This window comes from Manis pentadactyla, chromosome 7 (genome assembly GCF_030020395.1).
Source record: "Manis pentadactyla isolate mManPen7 chromosome 7, mManPen7.hap1, whole genome shotgun sequence".
NCBI lineage: Eukaryota > Metazoa > Chordata > Mammalia > Pholidota > Manidae > Manis > Manis pentadactyla.
In genome coordinates, this window is record NC_080025.1 from 101,513,466 (window position 1) to 101,534,921 (window position 21,456).

General features: G+C 42.2%; 1 protein-coding gene across 1 annotated transcript in view; it reads right to left on the bottom strand.

Annotated features, from left to right (window-relative positions):
• Positions 1-20,925, bottom strand: part of JAZF1 (JAZF zinc finger 1) — a 339,131-nt gene extending 318,206 nt beyond the window's left edge. The window contains exon 1 of the mRNA XM_036897481.2: positions 20,665-20,925. Within this exon, the coding sequence (XP_036753376.1) occupies positions 20,665-20,779 (115 nt within the window). The 5' untranslated portion in view covers positions 20,780-20,925. The remainder of the gene's footprint in view (positions 1-20,664) is intronic.
• Between the last annotated feature and the right edge of the window lie 531 nt (positions 20,926-21,456).

Here is a 21,456-nt window from a genome sequence, read left to right on the forward strand (position 1 = left end):
GCTGTGTAGGGCTTCCCAGAAAGCCCTTTTGGCCTTCCTGAAAGCCTGGAAATAAGGAATATTAACTAGAACTCTGGGACCAGGAGGTAAAGAGAAAGAGATGGCAGAGATGGTAGAACATCCTGGGCCACTGAGAAAGAGCAACAAGCTAAATTCAGAATTCTTTTACCTAAGCTACTGTGGTCAAGTGTGTGTTACCAGGGCCAATGCAATCTAATTTTGTAGGCCCCAAATTAGATCCTATTTGCACAGTTGAGTAAAGATGATACCCACACCCACAGGGCACACAGCTCAGGGAAAATTCTCAGCTGTAAAGAAGCAACAATACAAGGGGTCAAGATGATGTCTTGTAGGATGATTCTGGGGAAGCCAGTTTTGCCTAAGGGTCCTCTCACCACCACTTTATACCCTCACCCTAATATACCTTCCAACTGGTCCTCTGAACATGCAGTCCTATCACTGACTGCAGCTGAGCTGAGTTCAGTCTGACATGGACACGGACTGAGCTGAGTTTAGTGACGTCAAGCATTTGAACGGGAGACAAGAAACCTAGCTCCTTGCTTTGGCTCACCAGTAATGGCTTTAGGTCCTAGACAAACCTTTCATGGGCCCTGAGAAAACAGTGTCCTCGGCTGTGAGTCCCTAACCTACAGACACTCACATTCTGGTGAGGAGAGACAGAGGATAAACAAATACACAAATAATATAATCCCAGCAGAGGTAAGTGCTAATATGTAACTGGGTAATGTGACAGAATGAGGAGGGAGTGTGGGCTGCCTCGTCAGCTGAGGTGAAGACAGCGAGCCTCTGGGCAGATGAGATGTGAACAATAAGGAGAGAGTCAGGAGAAAACTTACAGAATGGGCCAAGCACAAGGCTCAGGGGACCTCTCTGTACTACCGTCACCATTTTTCTGTAATTCTGAAACTGTTCCAAAAATTTAAATGCCATCTTTTAAAAATCTAAACCAGAGAAATCTAGGCAAAGGAACAAAAGAAAGATCTTGAGGCATGAACCATGTCAGCATGTTGCAGGAAGAGGACAGTAAGTGTGGCTGAGGCCTGGTGAGCACAGTGGAGGAAGGAGGTAGGGTCTGACGGGTAGGGGGCAGGTGAGAGACTTGTAAGCCTTCACAGAACAGTTGGATTTTCTCTTGTTGGAATGGAGAGGCTGGTAAGCAGAGTGGCTCGATATGAAGGGCATTTTCAAAAGCTCCCTCTTGCTGCCACAGAGGACAAGCTTGCTGGATGGAGGAGCTGACGTGGAGTCCGGGAGAGCAGTGAGGAGGCTGCAGCACTGGACAGCGGTGGCTGGAGGCTCTCCATCACTCAGCTCCACACCAGCTGCAGGAAAACTCAGCTACACTTAGTGAACTTCATCCTTCCTGGTGTACATACAGCCTATTGCACTGTGCACCGCAGAAAACTGGGAGCCTAGGGTCTCGGGCTTCACTCCTAATGCCTGAACAATTTTTTTTTTGAATTTCACTCAAAGCCCCGATACTCCTCATTCGTAAAAACATAATTAGGAAATTGAATTAAAAAGTTCTAGCTTAGACTATGATCGTTTTTTAAAAAGCAGCTAAGTCTTGTTTTGTTTACAATAGCAGAAAGAAGAACATAACAGCGATGAGGTGATTCTGCCCCCAAAGTGGTGAAAGCAGATCCTGGGGTGGGGCCAGGCAATCTCACCCTTTATATATAAGGGACAGATACACATACAATAACTAAACAAATATTAGTATCTACGGTATTAAAATTTCATGGTTGGAGGGGAATAGAAAACAGTACCAAGAATAGCTCCTGGGGAGGGAATTAAGGAAGAAAGGGCTGAGAAACACTGATTTACATGAATATCCCATCGAAAACATAATATAAACAAAACCCCCACTATCACTCTCTACCCCCTTGTCCTGCTTTACTTTTCTTTCCAACACTTACCACTACCTAACATGGCATGTGTTCTCTCGTAGTTGTTGCTGCTCTGGGTCTCCCATTAGAAGGTAGGCCCCACGGGAAGGTAGCCTTTGTTTACTGCTGTGTCCCCAGCACTCAGACCAGTGCAGGGACATGGAGGTGAGGCTGACTGCATGAAAGCAGATTGTTAGATTAGATGATCTCAAAGGTTCCTTCTGCTGTAAAGTTCTATGAGTCTAAGATGCCCTTAATAGCACTGTTAGTCACAAAGCATCATTTTTGATCCATCCCAGGGGGTCATTCCTTGCTTACCATAAGCATCTCATTAAAGGGGGCCCCATTTATGACCCCCACCCCCGGGACCAGCTGTGTTTCAGGAAGCTGTCAGTATACGTACCAAAGCATGTCCATGGTTAGAAATTTCAACATAACAGAACCTCATGCTGCATTGGTAATGACAAACAGGTAACAGGACTTCTGAAATTATCAACAAGATACGGACCTTTATGATTTGCTTCTAACTGTCATGAGGGAGGTAGTAAATGTTTGGGAGTCTTTCCTGGAGAAGAAAAGTTCTTGAGCTGTCTATGTCTGTATACACAACAGGCATAGACCTGAGAGAAATCTCAGAAATCATCCATTCCCACAGCAGAGCATAGCTCTAGATCTCAAAGTCCAAGTTTGAATCCTGGTTACTTTTTAAGGAGCAGCAATGGGCAAGTTATTTAACCTCTGTCGTTCAGCTTCCTCATTTGTAAACTGGAAATAGTAACAGGTACATCCCACAGGTGAATTCATTCATGCAAAACACTCAGAATGGTGATGCCTAACACACCATAGGCATTCAACAATAATTCACCATTATCATTATAATCAGCCCTTTGATTTTCACTTTTTGAAACTTGAAAAATCCTTTAATCTAAGAAAAATCCAACAACCCTATATGTAGGGGATGAAAATTACCAGAGAGCTCTATAAAAATCCTAGATGTCTGAGAAGTACTCCCAGAAAACCAGTTATTAAGCCCAGTGCAAATATTTAACCCCCCAAGAAATGGAGTCTCAAGGTTGACGTGACTGACCAAAGTCAAGCTAGAACCCTAGTCTCAACTATTGACCCTCACGTGCTATATGCTGCCAGGTGCCTCACTATCAAGCAAACACACAATGTGTGTACTAATGGGACTTCACCTCTGTAAAATGAATGAGGAATCATGGATGACATGCAGAAACCAGAGTGCACAAAGCAGTGCACTTAACCTTCAGAGAGCATCATGGAAGTCTGCCATGGCCCACAGCGCAAAGCAGGAAGTCCATCTATGGACTCCCCAACAGAAGGTTAACAGCTTTGCTTGAATCTTTCTAGAGAACCCACTGTTTTCCTGACAGTCTCTGCTCCTGAGTAGCTACAGAAGCCAAAATTAGAAGCAGCATATAGCTGTGCTTCATTCCTAAGGACTCACCCTTCCCAGGGGAGCATGGTGAAGGCTTTGGAGTCAAACAGGCCTGGCTATGTCAATTTGACAAGGTTACTTACCCTCCTTAAGGTTTAGTGTCTTAACCTATAAAATGCAGGTAATAACAGAATTTTCCTCATGGTCTTTCTGAGGAGAGTTAAATGAGATAATGCATTCAATTGTGTTTAAGAGTCCCTAGCACACAGTTGGAGCTCAGTAAATTGTAAATCATATTAATTATTACTGTAACCACTCACTCTTTTCCATAAAACCACTAAACTATATTTTAGCTATTCAACATAAAGGCCAAATTCTCAAAGGCAGACTTACTTGTTGGTTCAAGGAAGCAAGTTGCTAGCCGTCCACTCACTCAAGCCCTCCCTTCCCTCCACAGCGAGAGAACTGTAGTAAAGGCCTAGGGGGTTACATGTGCCAGCAACTTTGCAGCTACATGTAGTGATGCAATTTAGTTCTTACTGATGGAACAGGAGTGGAATGACAGGTTACCCTTGGAGGCCTGGGCCATAACACACAGTATGTGAACTCTTTCACACTCTTTTCCTTTCCCTAAGGTGAATACAAATATTCACCCTCCAGGAAGGACTCCAGGGAACACAGTTTTTACCATACAGAAGAGGAGTAGAGAGTCTGGGAGAGCAGAGAAATAGGATGGAAGGAACGTGAAGCCCCGACTGGCTGCATGGAGCTGAGCAGCCTGCCTCTCCACTATGGATCCTTACATGGAAGATAAATAAACTTCTTGGACCTTTAATCTACATAATGCTGGGCCTGTTATAATAGTTGAGTCTTTTTTCTACAGTGACTACTCCTTGAGAACAATGACTTGGCTGAAAATTTACAATACCTTTGAAAAAGCTGATGGTAAGATCACAGCCACAATCTAACAGGCAACACAAAGGACAGGAGTTAGAAGAATATTAGAACAAAATATTCTTTAAATGCTCTTTAAATATGTAGACACCATGAAAATTCGCCTCCATAATTTTTTCAACTTTTCTGATGTAACTAAGAAGCCACAGTTTCCCTAAGTAAGTAGAAAGTGTCTGATTAAAGGGAGAGTATAGAACTAACTCAAAACCTTTAAGTTCCTTTTACTTTGAAAGTCTTTATTTCAAGGCAAAGTGTGAATGTGAAAAAAGAATGACTAAATCTGTTTTTAGGAACAGTCTAATTTGGTCCATGGAGCCAGAAACTTTATTTATGGTAGAGGATACATGTCTGGATACAATTTAGTGGCTAGCCATTCAAGCTCCTTATCATTGACTTCGTGATATTGCAGAATGGGGATGCAGAGATAAAACACAGAGCCATTAATCATACCTTTTGGAGGCTCACAAACTAGTGAGGAGAAACAGAAATCCTGGAATAACAGTAATGGAATGCTGCCTGTAGTACCTGTTACAAAAGATAATAATAAAAGCACTATAGTATCAACTCATAAGTATTAAACGTTTTACATGTGCCAGACAGTGTGCTAGGACTTGCCACTTACTTAACTCTAACAGCTCCATATGGTAGATATCATATTCCTCATTCTGCAAATGAGAAAATTATACATTAATAAGTTGTCCAAAGTCACAGAGCAGCCCAACCAGAACCTGGGGTGTCCGATACCAGTGACCACTCCTTCAGCCACCAGAAGATGTGATGTACAGAGGCAGAATGGGTATCAGTAAATTGTAAATCATATTAATTATTATTGTAATGACTCACTCTTTTCTATAAAACCACTAGACTGTTAACTGTTCAACAGAAAGCAGACTTAACTTGTTGGTCCAAGGCAGCAAGTTGCTAGCTGTTCACTCAATCAAGCCCTCCCTTCCCTCCACAGCAAAGAATTGTAGTTAAGGCCTCGGGTTCTCAATTGGCAGGTCAGTCCTTTTCCATCCTCTATGACACTGGCTCAGAACTCAAGAAAGAAAAAGGGCACAAAACCCACCCCACAAAGCAGTCCCAAAGCTTTTCTGAAGCTCTCTGTGCTCAGAAAGGTACTACAAGACAAACACACAACACTGAGCCTTGGACCCAAATTAAAGCCTTTGGATTCTTTAAGTAACCCCAGAATGGAAAACAGGTCATTCCTCACCAGCGAAGATCCCCCGTGTTCTTTCTGGCTGAGCAGAAATCATTTAACTGCTTTTATTTTCTCTAAGTCTTATATCCCTGTGTGAAATGCTTATTAATTCCTCATTAGGAAGTCTCAACATATGCCTCCCAAATTCTCTGGGAGGCTGTAGAGATAACAACCTCATGTTTATATACTATTATGATCATTTAAGGGGAACATTTATATCTCTACTAAACATCATATCCTTTTGGAATTGTTCTATTTCTAATAAAAGATATCTGTCATAGTTGATTTCTCTTCACTCACATCTCTACCCCTTCCCCTTAGGAGGAATTTCCTTGCCCTATCAACTGTGCTTGGCCATGTGACTTGATTTGACAAAAGGAATGTAATGGACATGACATAAAAAGGACAGGCCTTTAAATAAGCTTCTATGATTTGGCGTGGCACTTGTGCTCCAGTGCTCCACCGGGAGAAAAGCAAGCCCCTCATGGCTACTGCCCCTTCACCCTGGTCCCAGAATGGACACAAGTCAGCAGACTTGTGCCACCCTGCAGCAGCTGGGAGCAGAGCCAGCAGGCTGAATCCAGTTCCCACCCGACCCAGACAAACACAGTTACCTTGCAGGCCAGAGACATGAGAATAAGTGAGTTTGGGGATAGTCTGTTATGCTGCATTACTGTGGCAGAAGCTAACTAATAAGTCCTCATCTTACATAAATTGGAAAGGCTTTACAGCTACAAATAAACACAAATACAAATACATGTATTTTGAGTATCTCACACTCTTTGATTTTTCCCTTGAATTTCATGAATTGCCTTGACATCCTGTTACCCAAAACACACCATTTCTCAATTACTTGAACAAAGATACTGGCACGTTACAATACAGAGAACAGGTTCTTATACCCTTAACAAAATCAAAAGCTTATTTCAGTGAAATGTTTATACTCCCCATAAGATGCAGATATAGAAGAAAAAGCAGTCTATTTTTCATGGAAGAGCTACATAAAATACAACTTTCAGAATTTAAAAAAAAGGTACTGATGATAAAATAATATCTTCAGGCTCACAGTCTATATAATCTTACTCAGTAATATTTTGGTCCCTCAATATGTTTTAAGTTATTGCTGTCAAGACTGTTCTCTCCTTTCTTCTGCCCATCTCCTACCCCACCTTTCTGCCAACACTCATACCCACTAAAATCTATGTAAGATTTCACAAAGCTCCTAAAGAGAAACTTCAAAGAAATCTATACATCCCCAAAGTTTGGAAACCCTACCAAACATTATATTTTAATGCATCGTGATTACTGATAATCCTTTTTTTCACTCCTACTCCAAAATACAATAGAAAACACTAAATGAATTATATTAGTCAAATATAGATCTCAAAATATGTATCTCAAAATATAAACACAGCTTTTAAGACCGAACAAAAAGCAAACTAGATTTGAAGAGATCAGGGCTCCAATTAGGGTTTCCCAGACCTCCACAGGGCTTTGAAGGTAGTAATGGGGTCCTTAAGCTATTTGAATGTTACAAAAAGCATAGCGGAAACTATAGCCATAATAAAGCTGCACCAACATTCCACATCATCATTTAGTGACACTGTTTGGTGACACTGGCTGACGCGCAGGTCTTCATGTGGAGGCCCCTGAGGATTGTCCCTATCTCATCCCCTACCCTTCTCCCTGTGCTCCCACGCACTGCCTCGTTGCTTCTCCTCAAGCACACCAGACCCTCCTGCTCAGGACCTTTGTCCTTGCTGGTCCCTCTGCCTGGGACATTCTTTCCCCAGACGCCTGAATGGCTCATTCATCCCCCTACTTTATTCAGATCCCTTCCAAGATGCCTCCCTCTCAAGAGACCATCCCAGACTAACTTACCTCAAATAGGCCTCTTAACCTCTATCTCCTAACTCTATTTTTCTTCACAGCACTATGATCGTTTCTTAGGTTCTTGTGTTTTGTCTGCTTCTCCCACAAGCAGAGACTTTACCTGTGCAGTTCACTACTGCACCCCAGCTCCTAGATAGTGCTGGCATAGGAGGTGTTCAATAAATATTTACTAAATACATATATCAGGAGTTTAAGATGTGGCTGTATAGGAAAAAAAAAGCAGGAAAAAAAAGCATTTAATTACTTATTAAATCAGATTATTTTTTAGACAAAAATCTTTCAAGACATAAATCCATAGGGAGGGAGAAGGAGTACAACTAAAGGAACCCCCACTAATAAGAAAGTTCAAAACCATTGTCTTATTCAACTACTGATAAGCCACAAAAACTGGACCAGCTGCTTAAATATATCAGATCGTGGCCCACTCTTTAAAGGGGAAAACCAGTGGCATTAAGTTCTATAGGATGGAATACGATTTCAGTCATTGTCAAATACCATTGAGGAACAAAGTATTTTAAATATTCTCTGCAATCAGTAAACAACTCAACTACTGCCACTTGAGCTTCTAAAACAAGGCCTATCCCGGGACTTTCCTGAGAAGCTTCCAGCATTGACTATGTGACATTTCAAGGACTATTATTAAAGAGATGCACAGCCACTTAAGGAGGAGAGCATGGCATTTTGTTAGAGTCCTACAGTCATGTTCTTGGATTTGTCCATAAAAGCCCTACAAATCCTTTTGAGTGATTCACAACAAACTTTTACAAGCAACACACAAAATCATCTCCTGTCTCTCCATTGTTTAGTTGGTACAACATGAAAAAAATTATGTTTTCTGTTTATATAGTTCAATAAACTTTTCTAGACTCTTAAAATCCCTTTTCTCCCAAATGTAAAATTATATTTATCAAACATGGAGGTCATTTTTCTAGTCACATGATCTAATGTCTCAAACATAAATCTGGATAAACAATACTAAATTAAGGCTGGTATACTTTGAAACAGCAAGAATTTTTGTGTGGAATTTTTTAACAGCTCATGAATTCCTATGACAACTCAGTATGACTTACACAAACACAAACCAAAATTCTACCAGGGAAATTGAATTTCATCAAATACCTCAAAGCAAAAATACTTCACAAAAAAACAGAAATATATAAGGTTATTTTGATTCTTCTTTCATCATATTGTGGAAACATAAAAAGGGCAGAAGAATCTGAGGAATGCGGCATTGAGAGCATCACCACGGATTCAAGAAGATGGTATAACCATGTCAGGATTAACATTCACAGGGTGCTTCCAAGTTGCCTGGCCCTTCACATGCATGACTTTATTTAATCCTCATAACACTCTGAGATAAATACTAACTACACTCATCTGAAAGAAGTGGAGGTCTGGAGAAATTATATAACTTGGTCACAGTATTCAAGTGAGATTCAAGGCAACACTCTTAACCCCTCTGCAGTTAGTCTGCATGAGAGCCTCCCCCAGGAGACAAGGGAACTAACCTAAGAGCTTTCTTTTCTTCAGAATTCACCAGAGTTCCAACAGAGAATACACCAAATATACGTGGTATCTCACTAAACCTGAGATACATACTGTTTATTTCCATTAGAGAGATGAAGAAAATGAGGCCCAGAACGGTTATATAACTCGATAGAAGGATCAAAGCCAAGATTCTGAGGGAAGCAAGCCGGCCCCAAGAACCGCATGCTGAACCACTGCGCCCGCTGCTGTGCTCACAGCTCCCCTGGGCCAAGAGCTTTTGCTCACTCATGACTTTAAACCACCTCAGCTTCTTCATCTATGGAATTAACTAGGGGAGCTAGATCATCTCTCTAAGTTTCCTTCCAGTTTTTCAGTGATACAATGCTCAATTCATCTGCTCAAAGTCATCTTTTTGCCATGATGAAAACACTCAGGATAGAGTTTTTTAAGTGGTCCTGCCTTTTTCCCAAGGGAAGGGAAATACATGTGATCATGATCTTAAAAAATTTGCAGGTTTTGAAGCTCATTTTTTAGAATTTGGTATAAAAGAAAAATTTTAAATCACAAAGCTTTCATATTAAAAAATGGTTAACCATTTCACAAAGAAAAATGGGGGGAAAAAAACCACTATAAGCCACTATTCTTCCATTGTACCTTCTCTAATTTGTGTAACTTCTTTGCTAGAAACAACTGTCTTCCAAGTGTGCTCTGCACCTCAGCATTCACATGCACTCCATTAAAACACATGGCCTATCATCAATACCCCTTATTACATACAGTGGTTAGATAGACTGATTTTCTTGCACAATGTTTAAAACCATCTGTATTAGTTGCAAACATCTGAAGATAGATTCCACATAAAAATCTTAATTCCTAGCATCCCTCTCAAATAATAAACATTATAATAACTTTAAAAAGGATCTGCCAACAAGGGGCGTACACTTCAGCTGCACACTTGACTAGAGGTAAGCTGCAGCTGTCTTTTAAAGTAAAGCAAGGGCCCTTCAGTTTGCCTGTATCCCCACCACTCCAAATTACACTGCACATCGGTCCCTCCATGCATAATTGTATTCTGAGGGCACTGCGTTTGAGACCTTAGGCCACAGGGATTCCCAGTTCAGCCATTTAGGCTCTACCGACCTATGAGAGATAGTATCACATCTTCAAATTTGTTCTGTATTAAATGCTTGCTTCCAGTAGAAGTAAAACTACACCTACAGAACTGAAATCCAAAAAGGCCACACCCCTTTAAAAAGTGTGATTCCTTTTCAAAACGCCATAACCTTTACACTGCTAGTTATTCCATTAGTGTAAATCAATGGGTTTCCAACTTTACAACAAATTAGAATGAACTTTGATGCACTGAAAACACAGATGCTCAGACCCAGACCCAGACCATCCCAGGTGAATCACATCATAAGCTCTGGGGTGGAGCCCAGGCATCCTTATTGTTCCCATGTTCACTCAAGTGATTCTAATGACAACCCATGTGGAAAACCATTGATATATATAGGGTGTGACTTATAAATCGATGAATGCTTTCCACAAGCCACACAGATGAGAATAATTCTCACGACTTTACAACATGTATTACATAAACAGTTAAGATTTAAGATGCTATCATCTTTCCAGATTTTCACAAAACATTGTTTCTTTATTCTAACATCTTAAGTGAAATGCACATATAACTTAACATCTCTTGACCAAATTTTTTGTCTGATGTTTGCATATTTAACAGTAAGTATTTCGGTGTGGGCCCCTGCAAGTGCTGAACTGAAGCCAACACATAAAAGGGAGTTTCCAACTTGGGCAGAACATGGAGACACATTAGTTTAAATCACACACACTTAACCAATAAGTTGATGCCAAACTCCAGATGTCCACTATCCGTAATATCCTATCAACAGATCTACTTGATATCCACTATCAACAGATCTACTCGATATCCAGATGTCCACTATCCATAATATCCTATCAAAGATCTAAAATCTAAACTATGGATAACTTGGGGCCTAGGACATACCTGTGTGATACTTGCTGAGTCCTAAAATGGAATTTTAGTTCACAGTCCATCAGCCGATCAGATACCTCAATAAAGTGAGAATATTCAAGGAGAGAGGCCTAGAAAAGTTAATATGGAATTTTTGAGGTGAAAACTTTCTGTAATATGTACTTAGCTTGAGTTTATAAAGAAACATTAAAAACTCCATTTCCTTCATTTGATGTTTGATACCTGAGGAAGCATGGGCATAGTTTATGCTTATTACCATGGTGTTCAGTTTACCTAACAGTAAGCTGTACAAATATGCCTCTATTGATGCCCCTGCCTTTGTCATTACTTATATAATTATGCCATGTTTTGAGAATCAGATAGCTAAATCAGCATTCAAAAGACTTCCACTGATGATTTAGGTGAGAAAAAGGGTGCTTCAATTTTAAGCATTTTAAACCATTTCAAGAGTGCTCCTGCACCAGCTGTTTAAGGTCTGGTGATGGGAGTAGTATGATCTAAAGTGTGCTCTTTGTAAGCTTTATAATATCCTCCACCTGGAAAAGGACTAACCCAGTTAAATTCCCAAATATAAAGATATGGATTTCCTTTTCAAATCTCCTTAAAAAAAAAAACCTTCAAATTCCTTTAATATGAGATACCCTAGACTAACTGCATAAACGGTATCTGTGTCATAAACATACATGTATAATACATAAATACAGCATTCCATGTATATACACACATCCAGAAAAGAGCAGCTTCAAAAATGTTTTTCACTGCCCAAAGTTACCTTTATTAACTTACTTTTTATCCCCCAAAGCACTTCTCAATTTATATTTTCATTTCATTTCTGAAAACACTTCTTGGTGAACAGGCTAAGGGAGATGACAAGGCCCTGTTCCCTGACCTCTAGAAGGGGCTCCATTTCTTGGGGAGGCAAAGTATACAAGTGGTTCCCATAAAGTATGGTGCTCACAACTGTGGCAGGGATGTGAGCAGGCATTACAGGACAGAGGAAAGAAAGGACCATTTATAATGATGTTATTTTCTGAGGAAAAAAAGGCTTTCTGTATTAAAGGAAAATATTTGTTTTATAATCTTACCAAAATAAACTTCTAGTTGATATTTCACTAGATAAGATATTTAACTCCAAATTGAAAGTACTTCTAGGATGGGGTAATGTTTATTTCATAGGCTTGCTGTGAGGGTGAATTAAATACTGCATGAAAATTGTTAGAACAGTCTCTGGCACATAGTAGTAACTCTCTAACTGGTACAAAAAAATGGACTCAAGATATGTGAGGCCTATAGCTTTGGATCCTTTTTTTATGGAGGAGGCGGCAGAGGAGCAACGTTATAAATACAAAAGGCTTACAAAAGTGATTATTTATTGAGATTTAGAAACCACAAAATCCAAAAATTTTAGAGCTAACATTACCAAAATCTCACAAAATCAAAATCTAGAAAAAGAACCCAGTATGTGAATTCACCACCTGATTACCACTTCTTCTGAGCTTCACTCTCTTTATTTCTCATATGACAATGATTTGTTATATCATTTTCTGTAAGGTGCAAAGCTAAATCAGTCTTTCCTCAAATGTGGGTGGTTGAAACTTATTTTTAATTACTGATAATTCAGAAGTTACTTTCAGCCTCATAGCCCTTTATTGGTAATGCTACATAAATTTTTAGGACTGTTGTCAAATTTGTAAACACTTCTGTTAATTCCTTTCAAATATGAGCCACAGAATTCAAGGTCATTTCAAGCTTTTCTTATGCATTGACTAACTTTAAATATTCTTTATGTTGATAATACTCATTAACCAGCTTGTCACCAATACTTTTTGTTGTTATGCACACACTCATACCAAATGAGAAAGAAACTTATACAGAATTCCCATAAAAAACATGTCTAAAATAGTTTATCTGCATTACTGAGTATATACCTAACAAAAGGAACTTCCATATTAGCTACCGTTAGATAAGAAGTGAACTCACTACTTAAAATTTGACACAACTGACTTGTAGAATTTTCCAGACTAGCTTCTGGCTTCATACCTTTTAAACTAATTCCTACTGGCAGATGTCACAGGACATTCTCATGCTGAGTACTACCTCTGTCCCTGCCCCTTTGTGAAGAACCCCAAATGAGCTGGCACAATGGAGGGCACTCCGGGAAAGTGGTTCCCACTTTAGGATGGCTAGGGACCTTAACCAGACAGAGAAGAGAGATTGTGAACCACATAAATAAATATATCCCACCAAACTCAACCTAATGTGTCCCCAATTCAACTTCACTTAACTGTATCTCAAACTCTCAAATACTCTCAACTCCAATGTCACTCAACCCGAACAGAAATGCTAAGAGGGGAAGTCAGAGTGGAAAAGGAAAATTTTAACAGATAGCTGTTAATCTTACTTTTTCAAATTTTACAAGTTATGATGCCATAACATACTGCTGTACACACTGTGAAGGCTCCTCCTGGGCCTTGGAAAGGGCTGTGTGGGCCCTAGCAATGTATTAAAAAATTCTAAAACATGTATTATACAAGGGAGGTGACTGGGTTTCATTAGCTTTCCAATAAATCTGCCTCTGTTATTATTTATCATTTATCTCAATCTGTACATACCTGGTCTTTCCAAATAAACCTCAATTTCTTGGAGAAGTACTGTGTAAGTACTCACATATAGAAAATACTAAAAAATGTGTATGGCAGTCCTCACTTTCCATAGTAATCTTGACAGAGAATGAGAGTAAACATAAATGTATGTATTGTATACACATATATAACTATACACATACACATGCATGTACACACATACATACATGTGTGTAGATATACATGTATATGTATAAACACACATATATTAAGATAGTATATGCATATATATTTTGTATATTATATATACCTTTTATCTGTATATTTTGTATATATATCAATTATATATATGTAATACCAAAGAAAGAGTGAGTCTTTCTATGTTAATAACATGATATCCAGATCTTGTCCCTTCAAAGAGGTCTATCTCAGAAGAAAGTCACCATTATAGCCCAGTACACAATAAACAGGGCTCCCTTTAGGAGGCCAGTGGGTGAGCTAGGCAAGGGCCACTCTGGCCATCAGAAGACTGTCAGTGCTTTTCGATACTGGACACAGAGTCTGTAGTTAGTGACCCAAAAAGAGTCACTTTGACTTCTGTCAAAGTGGAGAAATTATTATTGGGAAGACTTGTTCCTTAAAGAGAATATCCATTATCTGGTTTCTGCTTGCAGCTGGCCTTTTAAAAAAATAGGTGAAAATGACGGCAACATTTCAGTGCTTTGTGCAAGGGGAAAACATAATTTCCTTTAAGTAGATGTAGCATATTAAATAAAAAGCTTTTTTAAAACAAACATATAATAAATTTCTGACATTTGCAGTTTCCAATTTTCAGACTCCAAATAAATAGCATTTGCTATTCCACAGTTTAGCTAGGTCAGTATGGAACAAATCTATTAGCTTGACATGAAACAAAATGTATTATCTGCAATCCAGCAAGTATTTAATCAGTAGTACCCAGGACATGTCTGCATCGTCAAGATCTGAGGGCAGGGTAAGGACAGAGTGACGAGAGAAATAAAAGGAAATATGGAGTATTTCTTTTCCTAAAAGCAAAAGCTGGAAAAGGGGAGCACTTTAGGGGGTTCAATAGCATTGTGTCCTGTCTCTCAAACCTTAGTCCAAAAACACAAGGCCTTTTGGCTTCCAAACAGTCCTAGGAAAGCCCTGCTCATCAAGTGTCACCAGCCTGGTGCAGCCTTGTGGCTCCTGCACTGTCATCAACAGGAAAAATAGGATTTTTTTTAAAACAGCGGTCAGTTCACCTTTCTTGAGTTGTCAAGGTGGGAGATGTCTCCAAAATATATGCACTCTAAAGAAAACTATTTTCCAAAGAATATGGAGGCCTTTATCAATGCCATGAGTTACAGGCAGTTTTTTTCTGTTTGTACATTTCAGTCACACAGTAGAAATTCACACACAGGGACACTAAAAGAAAGCAATCAGCAGCTTGTGAAATTTTTGAAACAGAATTTTCACTAGCAATGTTTCCTTAAAAGTGACAGGACTGTTCACAGGTGAGAAGTGGGTACATGGAAAAACTACTGAAGACAGTATCTTGGAGGAGGTTGTGAGTTTCAGAATTAGGGGTCTCCCTAAACTGCAGTGTGGTGTGTGCATGTGTGTGTGTGTGCTCATATGGACACACACACACATACACTTAAAACCTCTCCTGGCTCACTACCTGGATCCTTCCTGTGACCATGGGAGGAAGAACAGGACATCTTGTTGCCAAGCCACAGGGTACAGGCAAAGAGCATGGCAGGCAGTGACAAGCCTTTGATTCATTCATTTATTCATTCAGTAATTCTTTCTTCACACAGGAAATGTACTCGGGGTAATGTGCCCACAGGCACAAGGCACAGTGCCTCTTTCTAGTCCTGGGTTTTTCAAATAAATACAGGCCACAAGGAAGACCATGCTGAAAGCCGTGGGCCTTAACCCCACTTTTCAATCCACAGCGGCAAAGGCCTTTGCCAGCTTCTCAAGTACCTCTGGCCACACATAAGAGAAAGTGGCCAAGACTGCAACCCCAATGCTGGACTGCTAAAGGTTCTCCTATTTCTCATTCTCAATCTTTCCCAAGAAGGGCCTAATGATTTTACACATTTGTAGGTAGACAGAACCCATATTCTGTTAACCTCTAATGGAGACTTGCATAGAAAGATTTTAAACATACTTACTTAGTAAACATACAAAATGGCAAAAAATTGGATAAGGTAGATAATTTAACACTGTAGATGAGTACCTGACATATATGAGCTCCCCGGAGCCTCATCAGCCATTCCATGAGGCAGGTACTGTCAATGTCCCCATTACACAGGGGAGGAAACCAAAGCGCATCGTGGTCAAGCCATTAGTCCACAAACATTCAACAAGTAGCAGGAGTGTATACTCAAACCCAAGCAGGCTGGGTTCACTATTACCTCTCGAATGGTCCTCATCTCAAGAGTTTAGTTACTTTCTACACAGACTGTGTCTGGAGAGGGAGTAGGGAACATACTGTGTTCTTTATCTACTGGCAATCCAGCACAGGCCCAGTTCTCCATGCCTGTCTGAAATTCAAACTCCAGCTCACACTTACCAGCTAAGGACACTTAGGCAAGTTATGTAACCTTTCTAAGCCTCAGTTTGCCTATAAAGTAAGGATAATAAGGGTCTACTACATATGGGACATACATTAATCTATTTAGTATACTATGTTGTGCTATAAGATAGTAATGCAAATGCTTACTAAACTATCTATCACTGGAGCCAAATTCTACATTATTGATAGTCTAGTAACTACTCTACTTTTCTTTGCAGAGACTTTGACCTTTGTTAATTAGATGCTGTACATACCTACCCTCTGAAATGAAATAGCATGGATAAACTGCCTGAGTTTTGGAGATGAGGAAACTAACAAGAAGCAACCTGCTGCCATTCAGGATGGAGAACCACCAAGTCAAAGCTACTATCATTAGTCAGCAATACTCCATCTCCTAGTGGAGCCCCTACAGGACAATTTGAGTCAACAATAGCAAAGCTGAAGCTCTAACATCTGAGGAAGTTCCAAATGACTTGCTGGTTTAGCACCAAAAATAAATGAATTGGGCCAGATCTGTGTTTCAGTTTAAGAGGTATGGTCTGCCTTGGGGCCTTTGCATGCCTCCGCCTGGACCTTGGGGTTCCCAGTGTATCTTCGTAACTACTCTCTCACTTATGTTCTGGCCTACCTATCAGCTTTTCAGTGACATCTATCCTGACCAACCAATTAAAAATTCCAACACTTCCTCCTCCCAATCCACCTTAGCCTGCTCTGATCATTCTCTTTTCATTAACACTAACCTCCTTCCAACATACTATGTTATTTACTTCTTTTGCTCATTGTTTATTGTCTACCTCCCCTCTAGAACAGAAACTCCCCAAAGGGTGAAATCTTTGCTTATTCACCAAAAAAAAAAAAAACCCCAAGTGTCTAGAACTGTGCTTAGCACAAAATAGCTGGTCTATATTTTTATATAAATAATTTAAAATGCAGAGGGACTTTTATAAATGCACCAAATAATCAGATCTGATAAAAATGATTAAATAGTTGTCTTTCTGAGACCAAAAGCTGAAAGATTTCACAGCACTGGGATGCATGGACAGAGCAGGAATTTCATGAGTCTGTGCCATGACCATTCAGTGTTAAATTTAGTGTTCCGGGTGTTTCTATGATATCTAGTGTCAGTGTAATTTCACCTACCGAGGATGTGCATAGGTGTTTCTACAAACTCAACTCACAGTAAGAAACAAACAAATCCTGATCAACATTTCCCATCTCCGGGAAACAGCCAGGGTATGAATGGATGAATGGATAGCAAAGCTGACAGAGAAACATTTGATGGTTGCAGGACTGTGGGATTTCTAGGCAATTTAGGGTGGGTAAAATGTTTTAGCTGGGATACTGGGTTGTACACAGCAACAGGTGCTCCAGTACTAGACCACGGATGAAATGCAAGTAAGAAAATCAGAATAGAAGATAGCTAAAACAGTAGACAGTGAAAACCACACTTCCCTTGGCTCTGCAGCCCCAAATATTGTACCTTGTGTGTCTAGGAAAATGGTTAAAACCAAGAGCTAAGCATGCACATATAAGTAACAGAGATAGGTGCTCTCACTTAAAGCATTTAATTAATCTGAACTAAATAACACAGTTACAGTGAAAACTATGGGCCTTGTGCACTAAAGGCCTTGAAAAATCTGTCAAGCAAGAAACACACCATGTTCGTATAAACCTTCATTTCATTACTGCTTGAGGTTTTGACTAGTGGCTGATTAATGATAATAACTAAGGAAGGTCCCCAAGATGGAAGTTCTGCCTAGGCATACATCTAATTACCCTTATGATTGCTAAATAACAAACTACTTGAAAAAATTAAGTATTAACATAAATCTCTCGGTAGTCTTTCCATGCAGCTTTTTAATGTGGCCACTTAATAAGAACAAGAAATCAGTTGTCAGTTATTAAAAATAACCATCTGTCTCCAAAAATTTATAACTAAAACACAAACAATAATACCACTTAACAACACATGTATTTTCACTAAATGTTTTGTCTGATATAGTTTCACTCATGTCTCTTTATCAAAAGTGCACTTACATGACCTTGCCTACTCTTCAGGTGTTTTTATTCTTCTTGAGGTCAATTCTTAAAACTTCTTTTTGCATTTGGGGCTGTCTTTGAAAGTAAGGGGCTTCTCCTCAGCTGAGGTACATAGTAGTTGAGGTTTGTCTCCATCTTGAGAATTTCAAGTGTTTATTTTAGCACATACCTTCCATAAAGTTTGCCGGTTTCAAACTAATTCCAAAGCATAATCACTGTTAACTTGGCCACACAGTTTGCCTAGTCACAGCTATTGTTATAAACGTAATTTTTCAATATTTTTCAGTGAGAAAAAACACTAGCCCTTTGCGGATAACCATTACTTAAAACTTGAGTTTTAGAAAATTTATGGAACCCTTAACCCTCCTAAAAAAATATTTGCACAACACCAAAGACAATTTCTGCAAACTTAAAAAACTCTTCTGATTCACCAAGTTACTTTTAAATCATCTGATTAGAAACTAAATTCTCAAGGAGGATAACCATCTTTAACACATTTTAATAAATATAATTTATATTTTCTTTTAACTAGGTAGTGCAAGTAGGCAGACAATGTAGGAAAATGATTTCTGCTCACCTTACATTAACTATAGCTTATCCTGAAATAACTGTTAGTGAGAGTGAATGGGATATGCAGACATCCTTAGGTACCTGTTTATTTCCATTTATTATTTTCTATTTATTATTGAAAGGGAAGGAGCTTGAACAAAATTTCTATTGAAACTTTATACTACTGGTGTTTTAGTATTACTTTGAACTATCCATCATGAAAAATTCTTTAAGCATCTTCAGTTATGATTATTCAATCGTGATATGAATCAGCAAATCTGTTACTCCATTAAACTCCTGCTTTAAAGACTACCAAACCTTGCCTAGCTCTTCTGTTACACTCTTATCAGAGGAGATGGCAGAAGCTATTAAGACAGATGTCTTAAAACTTTAAGTTTCAAAACCTGGACAATTTTACTCATCAGGATTACCTTTTGAAAGACAGTCTGTAGACATTTTCAATGATTACTTCCCATTTTGGATGCCCCATGAAACACATTCTAAACTAGCATTCAGTGACTAAAAACCCACTGTGTGCAAAAAGATAGCATTATACTAAGCAAAGGAGAGTAACGCCGGGCCTTATTTTATTCGTGCATAAATATACAGCAGTCGTGATTTATTCTTTCAACTTTGTAGAAACGTGAGCTGCATCCACATGGCTGAATCTATAGCATTCATTTGGAAATGACTTTCTAGGGCAATTTACAGGTTCTCTGGAGTAGACAGCCACACCGGGGCATCATGAGGTCCCTCCACCTTCCAGACACTTAGGGACAGCTCGCGGGTACCGGCCACACCTCTCGCAGGTGGCTGGCTGGCCTGAGCCAGATGAACCCAACCCATGCCCCGCGCAGGAGCTCAGGACAAGAGTATGTAAATGTATGCAAGGACTTCAGCGAATTAAAGGACTTGTTGAAAGGCTCCGGGGTCCTGGGAAGGAAGGGAAAGCAGCTGCCCGGCGAGGCGCCCCCTCCCCCACCGCCAGAGTACCCCCACGCCCGGGGCGCTGCGCACGCTGCCGCAGCGGATCCCGGGCGCGTCCAGAGCACCTCGGGCCTAGAACCCTTTGAAAAGCATAGCTCAGAGTCGGGACACACTGAACGCCTGGCCGCGAGCCTCTGGGGACTGCTCTCCAGAGGACTCAGACGCAGCGGCCTCCGGGGCAGCCGGGCTCGGGCGCCGGGCGCGGCCTGCGAGAGCACCCGGGACCTCAGCCCGCAGCGCCCCGGCGTCCGCGCCAGGCCGGGACAGGGGCGAGCGAGAAGGGCCCCAGGGCCAGCGTCTGCGGCCCGGCTGGGCGAGCTCTACCGCCGCCGGGTGAGAAGGCGAGCGCCCAGTGCTCGGCCCGTGGTCGCCGGCTCCCGCCCCCTCCCGACGCACCACACCTAGCAACCGGCGCTGACAGGACGCAGTGGCGGCGACGGCGGGAGGAGGAAGCGGAATGGCTGCCGTGGTGGAGCCACCCCCGCCCCCCCACCCTCCTCCCAGCGGCTGCAGCCGCCGCCGAGCCCTGACAGCTCGAGCCCGGGCGGAAGCGGCGGGCGGCGTGCAGCGCCCGCCCCCCGCCGCCCCCGGCGCCTTGCGCCGCTCGGACCACCGGCGCCAACTAACTCTGCACCCCTGACCAGCGCTGGCCCTCCGGCCTGCCGCTCGACCCCGCCGCGCCCTCCGCTCGGCGCCCCGTCCCCCGGCGGCCCGGCCGCCGCCGCATCTCCCTCCGCCCGGTGCCGCCTCCTACCGCCCCCGCGGCGGAGCACCCCCACTCCCACCACTTAGCAGCCGGCGCGCACGCCCCCGGACTCCCCCAGCCCACCGGCCCGCCGCACCTCGGGGCGCCCCCCTCCCCCACCCACACCCTGCAACCTCTCCACCCCAGCACCTCGCGCCGCCGCATCCCGCCACCCCCACGCCCCGGGCTTTTACACAGCCTCCCCGCCCCGCCGCCGCCTTCCTCCCTCCTGGCCACCCCTGGACATTCTGGGGTTCTCGCCTGGGCAAGAGTTTCCGCGCACCGGGCACCCCCGCTCACCCCCAGGCCATTTACCGATGTGGTTGTCCTCGATGTGCTCGATGAGGTCGGCCAGGGTGGGGAAGTGGAGCCCGCAGCCCCCGAATCGGCAGGTATTGGAGAAGAAGGAGGCGGCGGCGATGCCTGTCATGGTGCTACATCGAGAGCCCCCCTGGAGTCAGCTCTGCGAGCGCCGGGCCAGCAGGCGGAGGAAGGGAGGGAGGGTGGGGTGAGGAGAGGAGGGGCTGGAGGACGGGGAGAGAGGCGGGGTGAGGGGAGCGGAGAGGACGGGACGGAGGGAGAGGGGGCGAGAGCGATGCGAGGAGAGCGGGGAGAGACCGGGAGGCCGAGGGGAGGCGGCGGCGGCTGCGGCGGCGGGGGGAGGGTGGGGGGGAGGCCGTCGCATCTGGGAGGAGGGACCAGGGCATGCGGCGGCAGCTGTGCAGCCCCAGCCTCTGCTCTTGGACCGAGGCCTCACCTGGGAGCGCCTGCCACCAACTTTCTCTCACTCGGCCTGCCCTACACAGTTGGTAACGGTTGCAATCGCTTTGGAGCCGCCTTGGTTGTGTGTATTCCAGTCTTGATATATACACTTGTATTAATTACACATGCACGCAGGGATGAGAACTCGGGGAGTTACCCAGGCCCCTCTCAGGGACATTTGTTTGCACTTGGCCATCTGCCTAGGTGTGACACATTCACAGGGGACCCAGGAAAGGTAATTGTGTGCACCTTTAAACCTTCTTTAAAAAAAAAGAAAAACACTGTTCTCTGGAGGTTTGTACTAAGTAATTGATTTTAATGAAGTTTCCCTCTAGGCCAGAAGTC